This window comes from Atractosteus spatula, chromosome 2 (genome assembly GCF_055471065.1).
Source record: "Atractosteus spatula isolate fAtrSpa1 chromosome 2, fAtrSpa1.hap1, whole genome shotgun sequence".
NCBI classification, from domain to species: Eukaryota; Metazoa; Chordata; class Actinopteri; order Semionotiformes; family Lepisosteidae; genus Atractosteus; species Atractosteus spatula.
The window spans coordinates 13401826-13412912 of NC_142707.1; the positions used below are offsets into that span (position 1 = coordinate 13401826).

An 11087-nucleotide genomic window follows, 5' to 3' on the forward strand; every position below is an offset into this window, starting at 1 on the left:
GGAAGGGTGAGTTCGATATGTTGTCCGTAATCCCATGAAATCCCTATATGGATCTAAGAGCATTGTACGAAAAAGATAAGTAGTTCTTATGACAAGACCGGAGTTGCAACAAAAACGTAAAACTATAGTTAAGTCAGATTTTGTTGTCATATAAACAGAAGACACCTTATTTTTTTAATTGCACCGCTTTATAAACAGGGGTTTTCAGATAGGAACGCATTTTACGTCGGATTTTTTAAATAACCATTCAAAAAATAACATTTCAAATGACCGTGGAGGGATTTGGGTTTATAAAGCTAAAAAGACTCCGGTTTTATACAGACACGTCTGACTATACATGCATTTACGATTCTTACATCCTTTTAATTGGCTGCTGCTATTAAACCTTTTCTGCAGTCATTTCTTGATCATTTGTTTCAACAACGTTTTGAGCGTTTTGCTCACCTTATTGCTCCCCAATTATTTCAATTAATAAATAATATAACGCGTTTAAAAAGGAAACGCGGACATAAAATATTTAAAATATTTCTACGGTGGCAAAAAAATATATTTCCTAATGTTGAGTTTTTTTTTAATGAAACATTGAACTTCATGTAAACGAAATTAAAAGCTAAAAGCTAAATTCTCGATGAGATTGCCTGGACATGGCTGAGAAATTCAACGTTACCCGGGAAACTTTGAACAGACTCCTGTCGCTTTACAACTTGTCCCGCCGCGAGTTTATCGACCTCTACGGCCTCCAGCCGCTCGTTTACGTGCCCGAGCTCCCACGCGTGGCCAAGCTGCTGTTCGTGGCTTTGTACGCCGTCATCTTCGCTCTCGCGCTGGCCGGAAACACCTTGGTGGTCTTCGTCATCGTGCGCAGAAAGTGCATGAGAACGGCCACCAACCTCTTCCTCTGCTCGCTGGCCTGCAGCGACCTGCTGGTGACCTTCTTCTGCATCCCCTTCACCCTTCTGCAACACGTGTCCTCCGAGTGGTTGGGCGGTAAGTGAGCTCCTGTCCCTGGAACTCCTATTCGCACAGAACGAAAAGAAAAAAAAAAGTCTGACAGTCACTCTTAGCAGTACTGAGTACGGAATAGTAAGGTACTGGTCAGAGAACCATTCTCTGCCTGAGGCAATAAAAGTGTACCAGTTCCCAGCATCTCTAAATGAATACAGCGGCTTAGAAAAACAACAGCAGGCAGAGGTCAAGGGTCTTAAGAGCAAGGCAGAAGATACACAGGGCCGTTCTTTGCAGTGTAAGGCTATAGAGCCCCGATGTGGTCGTGTTCCCTGAATTTCTTTCTAGGAATGATCAGAAACCAATGAAAGGGCAGGGAAGAAAAAGGAAACATCACGTTCGAACGTGACAGACAGTGGTTGGCTTTCCGGATGAGCAGAAATGCAGAAAAAAAGCCACGCTAGTCCTCTGTTATTTTAATGTTGCCACAGTATTGTGTTTTTCTTCTTCACTCCACTGTATGTTTGCCACAGTTTATGGATCACCAAGGTGGCAATTCTGCCTCCCCTGGGCTTCGCCCACCACTCTAGGATCAGGGTATACGAGGTGTGCCGGTTCAGGAGGTACTTAAAGTAGACCCTAAGGGTTCAGATAAAATCATTTTCTGTGTGATCTCAGCTTCCCCCTTCGAGGTGACACAGTAGTGCAGTGGTTAGCATTGCTGCCTCACAACTCTGGAGCCTTGGGTTCAATTCCCAGACAGGGGGTGCTGTCTACATGGAGCTTGCATGTTCTCCCTGTGTTCATGTGAGTTTCCTCTGGGTGCTCCAGTTTCCTCCCACAGTCCATTGGCTTCTGGGAAGATCAGCCCTGCTGGATCTGTGGGCATCCTCTCCTGTCTTGCACCTGTTGCTTGCCAGGTTAGGTTCTGGCTCCCCCATGACACTGTGCTGGATAAGAGATGAGAAAATGGATGGATCTTCTCCTCTTTCAAGAGATGCGAAAAAGGAGGAACTAAGGGCCAGGGCAGATTTAGACCTTTGTGGTGTTGGTTGCAGTTCGGTGGAAGGAAATTTGAAACAGAGAATTGTGCAGTCTGCGCCCGGAGGAAATTCTCCTCTGCACACTTTTCGTTTCCTGCACCCGCTGCCTGATCTCTTGGATTTCTTAAGTGCACACTGCAATCCATTCTCTCTGCACACATTTCATTTCATTCAAGTGGGGAAAGCTTATTTATCAGGCAGGGCCTGGGAGGTGACTAGGTGCTGCTCTTGCTGTTATTCGGCAAGGCTGGGGGCCTGGCGTGAGAGAGATTCCCAGCAGCTCTGTTACAGGGAGATACGCCAGACAGGCCCGCGTGGACAGGCTCGACCCAGGGGACCGAGCGCGAGCTGAAAGGGAAAGGCAGTACAGGAAGCAGGGGAATCATCCCTCAGGAAGCAATGAATCATTCCTCTGGATGCTAAGATGTCACTTTCAAACACATGCATCTCTTCTCTCTATCTCTTGATCTACCCCCGGAGATCTCTGAGGCCACCTCTCCATCCTATTGACTGCCTGATCGACCTATCTGTCTATGCACTCTAACCCAACAAAAGCAATGAGATGATGATGAGACTTTCATCAAGCCCAGGTTTTTGAAAACGATCGTGGCTCAGTGTTATGTTTTTTTTTAGTTCATGGTTACAGACAGTGGGATGGCGTGGTGGTTAGCTCTGTGTGTCTCACAGCCTATAAATCCTGGGCTCAGTTCTGGCCTGGGATACCTTCTGTGTGGAGTTTGCATGGTTTCTCTTCCCCTGGGTTGCTGTGAACCCATACTGTATACCAGGAATCTAGACAATGATTTGCCCTGGTGAAAGAAGTGACTCTTTTTTGTCATTTTTGAGTTTATTTATATTTAGTCCTGACAACCTAGCTGCATAGTCAAAGCCAATACCATTTCTTCTTTCAAGCCAAAACTGAATGAGATCCTTGGATCAGTTATCTACCAGACAAGCTAGACTGGCCAGCATGAATGTGTTAATTACGAGCTCGGCTGTAATTTGCCAAGATCTGTAAGTACTACCCGCCATGCTACCAGACCTTCAAGTTGATGATAAGTACAGGTACTGTGTATACAATAGATGAGCCAATCCTCTTTTATTACATCACAGGCAGCACCACCCAGTACTGGAGGATCAGCTTTGATTGGAGGAGAGCCATGTCAATTATCACTACTTACTAGTATGGCAAGCCTGCAAGGCTACAGGGGTCACATATCACACATTTAGGTTAGAGGATGTTGATTGATCTCTTTTGTTCTTGAGCAGAGGAGATTGTCCAGGGATTTGATTAAAGTATTCAGAATCCTGGAAGGTACAGTCCATTGTATGACATCATGCTCAAAAATGAACTGAGGACCACAGAAAATGAGTAAAACCTTCAAAAAAAGGCAGGATGAAATTCTGAGACCAATACTTAACAAGCAAGTAAGCAAGAGGGAGCAAGTGCCTCCTCTTGTGATCTTTCCTACCACCTAATTTTAAGCCATATAGCAGGCCTCTGAAATATGTGCTGAAAGACAGTAGTTTAATTCTTCAGGCTGTGGTCCCATGAAGTGTGAACACTGTTCCCCACAGGCCAGCTGGGCTGCAAGGTGTTGCCATGTGTGCAACTGGTTGCCGTGGTATCCAGCACTCTCACGCTCAGCTGCATCGCCATGGAGAGGTACCAGGGCATTGTCCACCCGCTGAGGAAGAAAGGGCAGTACACCAGCCGCCGGGCCTGCAGAATGCTGGGTAAGGAGTGGGATCTAATAAAAAAAAACTCTATTTCCATCTTTTTGGGAATATTTTCTGTTTATATGACACAACTAAAGCAATGACCAATGAGATTCACAGTCCAGCAGTTTTTCCTCATTGTGTTGACGAAAAACTTGATCGATCAAATAAATCTTATGGTCCACCACTATCCTGCCTGATCAGTGAGGTTAATGATCGACTGGTCTTCAGGAGTCACAGGAGTTTCTGGGTCTCCTCTGTGCACTCAGAATTTTTTGTATGAAGCAATTGATTGAATCATTGGTTGCTGTTTTGGGTGTTTAACAACTAAGGAGGCAATGTTAACTTGTCCACCACCGGCGTTGGCTGTTTAACTTTTCCTGTTGTCCCCAGAACACCAAAAGTGAACTTTCTCTCAAAAGAACTTTTCTGATTTCCTCTGACAGCTGTTGACTGCTGAAATTGCCTAACCAGTTTGTCTTGGCTTAGGTCCTCCAGATCACATGACAGCCCAGTTCAATGCCACAAACTTTGAAGACTTTACAGAGCTGGAATTTCTGTTTGAAGTTAGATTTTCTTCTGGAGTGAGGCCACAGCATTTTTGCTTTTAAAAATGCAAATCTTCCTAATGATGACTGAAGCAGAATGCCAATATTTAATTCCAAGAAGACAGAGGGGGGAAAAAAGTGGATGATGAACTGCAAATAAACAAACAAGCAGTTTTGAAGCATTTGAGTCAAACATTGCAGCTGGTTTCGATCAGCTCGTCTCCGTCTCTCTTCCTTTGTGCAGGAGTGGTGTGGACTGTTTCAGCCATTGTTGGGTCGCCAATGCTGTATGTGCAGACTCTGAAGGTAAGATTAAAAAATGAGCCAAAATGCAAAAAGGTAGATAGGAGATGCACCTGTGTAGTTCAAGCAGTAAAAAGACAGTGTTGGAGCTAGTCGATCAAAGCATAATGCTCGATCCAAGTATTCAAAATTCTCAAAGACACTGACAAAGCCAGCAGACTTCTTCAGAATGAACACTGAAAATGCATTCAAGTGCATTCGAAATAAAGAACTGAAGGCAGTTCCATTCACAAAGAGTGGTGGGAGCATGGAACAAGCTACCCAGCCATGTTGTTGCAGCTGATACCCTGGCTTGTTCTGAGAAATAACTGGATGAGATCCTTGGATCAATTAACTCACTACCAAACAATCTAGATGAGCAGAATGGTCTCCTTTCATTTGTAAGCAATCTTATATTCTTATGAGGCCACTCTCCGATTGCTTTCTCTGAGCCATTCGCTTCAGGTCTTTCTGTGTGAATCTCTTTTGCTGGTGCTGGGATGTTAGGAGTAAAGAGCTGGCAAAGAATTGATAGATTCTGTTACTTAGGAGAGGAATGAAAAAAACAACCAAACCAGACCAGAAGCAGCTGACCTGCCCTTGCTCTCTCTCTGTGTAGGCAGAGTATGATTTCCTGTTTGACCGTCACCACGTCTCCTGTCTGGAGAGCTGGCCTGACCTCTCTCTGAGGCGCGGTTATGCCCTGTTCCTGCTGGTGGCGCTGTTCCTGCTGCCTTTGGGCTCCATGCTGCTCCTGTACTCCCGGATCGGGTTTGAACTGTGGGTCCGCAAACGTGTGGGTGACTCCTCATCTCTCAATTCCTTCCACCGCCACGACAACGGCAAGAGCTGCAGGTACCCACTGGAGAGGGCGGGGCTTGTGGGGGCAGCCACTCAACTTTCCAGACCTGCAAAAAAAAAGTAGCCAGTGAGAAAGTGTGATCTTTACAACGGCTGTCTTGAAAATAGTCTGTGTCCTTTGGCTCAGATCTAAGGGGGGGGAGAGAGAAAGGAAGGGACTGCAGGCTCTTGAAACAAGCATGTAGCCTGTAGATTTCATTGCAAAACTTTTTTTTCTAATGTCCCATGGTCACATTCCTTAAAACCTAAGGTTGCCTTTAATCTGCCACAATTCTTTTGAAAATGGGGAAAAAAACATTTATGAGGGTATGTTTATTTTGGTATCTCTCAGTTATGTATTTGACAAAATTCATTTTCAAATTTTCCAAAAACAGCTTGGTGGGATCGATTAGAAGAAAATCACCCAGCTCTAAGCTGCCGTGCCAAGGTTTAAGTTTTTCTTTTTCCCTGTGTCTGTTGCTCTGGCAGGAGGAAGAAGCGTGCCGTGTTGATGATGGTGATGGTGGTGCTGCTCTTCGCTGTCTGCTGGGCACCCTTCCACATTGTGCACATGCTCTTCGAGTATGGTGAGCTATCACTGAACGTCTGCATGCACTGAGCTTGCACTGCATGGTGTCACGGAAATATACCTATCAAGGAAGCCACAAGAGAGAGCTCTCACCTGAGTACGGTCTTTATTTCAATATTGCAATATTGGGAGCCCTGCTGTCACTCTGCAGAGTGCAGCAGAGACTCAACTTGCTACAGGCAGTACAGCCTTTTTATAAAGATGTTGTATGCAGTGGAAAAATACAGCACTTCTAAGAAATCTAAGAAAGATTACAACATAGAAACGAAAGAAGAAGCGCCAATACATATTGTGCAAAGTTTAGCAATTGCACTCGGCTAATTTGGTAATTAAGTATGTCCTGTCTTGATAAACTGTCTTCTGACAACCTGCACGCAGCACAGCAGGTACATCATTGTCATATATTTCTCTAAAGCTCTTTAACATTTTAAGAATCAATTTACCCATTAGATTTCCATTTCAATGGCATCATCATTGGCCAGTTCTGGCTGGAGTTGCACTGGTGGTGTGCAATAGGCCCTGGTGATGCTTTACCTGCTAGAGAGGCTTACTGTATAAACATCTCCATGGATAACAACAACAACAGTAATAATTATTTACTGCTTTTCAGGCCAAAGGATCCCAGAGTACTTTGGCATATACTGTGGGTGGGGGGAGACTCACTTCATTTGCTATTAAGGAGCAACACCAATGGCTGACATATCATAGCCACCATGCGCTAATGACCTTACCCCTACAGCAGATCAGGCAGAGCACTGAAGCAATGAAAAATGACATCGCGGATTGAATTAAGGGGGAGCTTTAGGAAAGGCGGTTTGTTCAAGCCGAGGCATAATTTAGCCAGACACCCTCACTCTGACGAGCAGTGCGATGGGATCTTGAATCATGTCCCCTGGTTCCTTGTTCAGGTTCTCTGCTCCGTAATATGCAGATGTGACACTAGGGTGCTTGTGGGACCGTGACGTCTTGCTTTTCAGATGTTGAGGAAATCTCAGTTGCTTCCTTCCTGGCTTTCAGTATTCAGCGTTATAGTCTCATCTTATCCTCCTGATTTGTCTGCAGCCATGGTTAAAACATTTCACAAAAACTGTCCTAAAAGGGTTTATTAGCAAAGTAGGTTTACTAGTTACTGCATGTGATCCATTTCCCCCAGAAAACACATAGATAAAATCAGCTCCCAGATTTTGGGGGATGTTACTTGATTTCCAGATCACTGTGGTACACTGGGAACACACATGCTTGTGCTCTCCTCTTTTAAGTCTGTGCAAGCCCGTCTTCCTCAGGATCTGGAGCTGCCGTATAGCAGACAGTTTCCACTTGTACTTCTACAAAGTGAACTAGACAGGCCATGTACCAGCTATGCCAACAACAGGGAAATCAGATCCTACAAATCCTGCAGATAAAGCCATGGACTATCAGTAATGAAAAGGGTTGTTGTTTAACTAGGAAAGGATACCACACAAATTAAAGTATCCAGCTTCTTTATAACAAGTTTTTTTTTAAGAGGTCTTGTCTGGAGTCAATATTTTTCAAATGCACCATTCTGTTTTATCTTATTTTGCCCCAGGCTTCCTTATCGACCTGAGGTGTTCTTTAAATATTTGATAAAAGTAGGGTTTTACATGAATAAGTCTTGGCAATGAAATGTCCTGACAGCCAGGAACAGCCAGGAACAGTTCAGTTGATAGCTATTAATGGGGTTTGAAATAGAATGCAAAGATGTTCCCACAAAACCGGAGCCTTCAGACTAACCAATTAGTCTATTAGCAGTTCATTTAGCCAGAGGGAGACACAGGAACTCAGGGACTTGTTAGCTGTTTGCCTGGGAGCTGCACTGATTCTCCTTAAAGAAAACCTGCTGTACAGGGACAGACAGTCCCATGAGCGACTCAAGAGTTTATCCTCCCCTGGGGTTCTAGACATGAAAAAATGCAAATTTCACCGTCTGCCTACCTTCCTGTAATTAAAAATCAAATGTGCTCTGGGCAACTCAAAGTGTCTAGTTCCCCATGTTAAAAATATTTTTTCCCCCACTCATTTGATGAGAGGTACAGAGACTGGACAAAATCCAGAGATCTCACCAAGTACGTATAGTAGATCTTGATTTATATTGCAAAGGGCTGAAGAAAAAATGTGTTCCTATACAGCTGAGTGCTTTTAGATGAAGCAAAAGGACAGATGCAATTGGAAGTAAATTCAACAGGGCAATGCTTGCTAAAAGTATTTTCTTTGCTTAAGTTTACTTGGTTTGTTGTGCTGCTGTTCTATGGTCTTATAGAAAATGAGATTTCATTTGCACTTTGTTGCTAAGACCCAGGGTAAGCTGTCCCAGGAGACTGTGGTCAGGATTAATCAAAACCTCAGCCTGTCTACCCATTACTGAAAATGAAACCAGCAGAAGATGGCAGATTTCCACTGAGCAAGGGGCAGAGGTCTGCCATCAAGTGCAGTGTAATTCATAACTTGTCACTGGCACTCAGGTATGTGGAGGTTTTGATGCCAGTCTTGCCCTGTGATCACTTTCCATGTGAAAAATACCACAAACAAAAAAAAAAATTGGCCAACATTTATCATCCTGGCAACGCCGACAATGGCTGCTCAGGAGAAGATTCAGATGCCCGGAGGCCTCTGGATTTTTTCCCCCGCCATCCCCGACGCGAGTCCTCTCTCAAAGCTCGACCTGACTGTCAGAGCTGTCAGGAAAACAAAGCATCACTCTGCGGATGAGTTTTCCCCGAGAGATGGATTTCGTTTTTGTAATTGTCTTTCCTTATCTGGAGCCTTTTCTCCTTTCCCAATCCGCCTTCTTTCAGCATCTTAAAAATGGATTCCAATGCAGTTTTATTTGCTTTTCACCAAACCCACAGCACTATAACTTTCTGGTCTGCAACATGAACAAAGAAAAAGTGGGGGGAAAAACAGCACAGCAAATTGACTTTGTGAAACCAAGATGAAAACTAAACTGTACTTTAAAAGTTTTAGCAAAAAGACAGGTCTATAAGGCAATTTAGATAATATTGACAGTCACAGAGTCTCTAAACAACCTGGGCAATTAGCTCCTCTGATGTTGTGCTGCCCATGAGAGTGTTCTGTTGCACATTGTGTGGAGCCCGGTAAGAAAGCCTGACTCAGCAGATCTCTGGTTAAGAGCTGGACTATATTCATGCAATAAGTGCTTGGGATAACCTGGAGCTTACCCATTCAGTGCATCATATGTGAGCAGGAGAACCTAAAAGTACAGTCTAATTCAGTCCAATTTTCATTAGAAGCCAGGCTATACAGTACCTTCTACACAGTAGAAGACATGCTGGTAACTACTGAATTAAAGTACATTTTGTTGGCGTGGATCAAACCTGAAGTATCAGACAGGCAGAGCAAGTGTCTTAGCAATGTTACACATTTGTAAGATGTTGTAATGCTTCTGACATGCTCTTCAAGTGATCCCACCAGGCCCAGCGCGACATCAGGGTTCCATCAAGTACTATCAAGTACAGCACTGGTCACCCACTTTGCAACGCTAATATCGGGAGCCTATTTACATAACCTCTGTCTGGTCACAGTTTTGTTGCATCCATGTCTGATATTAACATCTGCAAAATTCAAATCAGTGATGGTGATCTGACCAAGAGGCAACGTGTAAATACTAAAAAGACAAGTTGCAGTAAAATCCCTTAAGGAACACTGAGTTAGTGAGGTAACATCAGCTATGACTGATGAATTAGCCACACAGGAGACCAACCAATGAAAAGATGTACCACTAATCCCCATGTACTTTTCCATTTGATCAGGTAGGGTACCATGATATACGGAATCGAAAGCAACGCTTCAGTCCAGAAGGAGAAAAATAAGGTGATCCAGAGACAGAAGCCATCAGAAGCCAATCATAAACAGCCCTGTGACTATTGTGCCTAAACACAGCATGAAAGAGCTAGCTAACTAATTAGCTGCAAGATTGTAATTGAGCTATATTATTCTAGACTTGTTTAGAGAAAAGGCAAATTGGAAGATTGAACAGTAGTTGTTAAATACTTGAAGATCCTGGCAAAGTTTTTGCTAACACTAGGGCCAGATTTAAGGGACTCATTAATGAGGTTAGCAACACATGGGCAATGACATTTAGGAAGAAGCACGGGAATAGAGTCTAGGAAAAATTAGGACATGAGGTTATGTCACATATTAACTACCAGCTCACTTACACAAGCAGCATCAACAGCAGTAGAATAAGAGAAACTCAAACTAATTTAAAAGGGCTTGGCTATCATGGCTGTAGGAGATGAGGTGAGAAACTGGTTATTAATTAAACATGGGTTCATCGTTTGGCTTACATACTTTGCTTGCGTATAGTACTTGCCAGGGGTTTGCAGAGCAGCTCGTAAGATTTGCAAGTACGCCGGTAAGTCTTTCCCATGAAGCAGAGGGAGCTCTCACTGTTACGGATTTGTCCATCGCTGGAGAGAGAGAAGAGTGTCACCTCCGCCAGCAGAATGCATGATAAACTAAGCTTCTCTCTTCAGGCTCACCACCCCCCTCAGGGGATGGAAGCTCATTTTCACATTTCGCAATGGTTCTAGGCAGGTGGGATAGAGACCCGTGTACAGACTGGGGAGATGGATCAACAAGTGGAGAGACACACGGATGCAGACTACTACAGGAAGAGAGAGCTGCCATGTCCAGTCAGGTGTGCAGACAGGTGAAAGAGTGAATATAAAGGCTGTGTCCTGTACCTGAGGGCCTGCTCGTCTGCTTGCAGGTGTGCTGGCGGACTGGTGCGGCGAGGTGACGGAGAAGATGTGGCTGGCCGTGGTGCAGGCCGTGGCCTTCTCGCACTCCTTCAACAACCCGGTCCTGTACGCCTTCATGAGCCGCGACTTCCGCCAGAGCTTCGCCTCCCTGCTGCCTCGCCCCCACCGCACCCACCCGACCAGCCACTGAGAGCGCCGGCCCCCCCCCGTCTGCAGAGGACTGAGGCAGCACACCGGGCTCGGTCAGCTAGCATCCGGAAACCGCAGGGCTCCTCACCCTCCTCTGCATTGCAGACACCGGACTTGTAATGTCAAAGGCATCTGACGAATTATCAGCCACACACGTAAGAAAGTGAGTGGAGAAGAATTCTGCAATCTA

The 11087-nt window shown here is 44.7% G+C and overlaps 1 protein-coding gene across 1 annotated transcript; it reads left to right on the forward strand.

Annotated features, from left to right (window-relative positions):
• The first annotated feature begins 644 nt into the window (after window positions 1–644).
• LOC148839315 (pyroglutamylated RF-amide peptide receptor-like) lies at window positions 645–10898 on the forward strand. Its single transcript, XM_088907440.1, has 6 exons — window positions 645–987; window positions 3567–3725; window positions 4500–4561; window positions 5157–5392; window positions 5867–5964; window positions 10717–10898. The coding sequence occupies exons 1-6, from the start codon at window positions 645–647 to the stop codon at window positions 10896–10898; spliced, it is 1080 nt and encodes a 359-aa protein (XP_088763566.1).
• Window positions 10899–11087: the final 189 nt, after the last annotated feature.

Coding starts and splice junctions, on each gene's coding strand:
- LOC148839315 (XM_088907440.1), top strand. CDS start 645: ATGGCTGAGAAATTCAACGTTACCCGGGAAACTTTGAACAGACTCCTG. Junction 988..3,566: donor GTCCTCCGAGTGGTTGGGCG/GTAAGTGAGCTC, acceptor TGTTCCCCACAG/GCCAGCTGGGCTGCAAGGTG. Junction 5,393..5,866: donor GACAACGGCAAGAGCTGCAG/GTACCCACTGGA, acceptor TTGCTCTGGCAG/GAGGAAGAAGCGTGCCGTGT.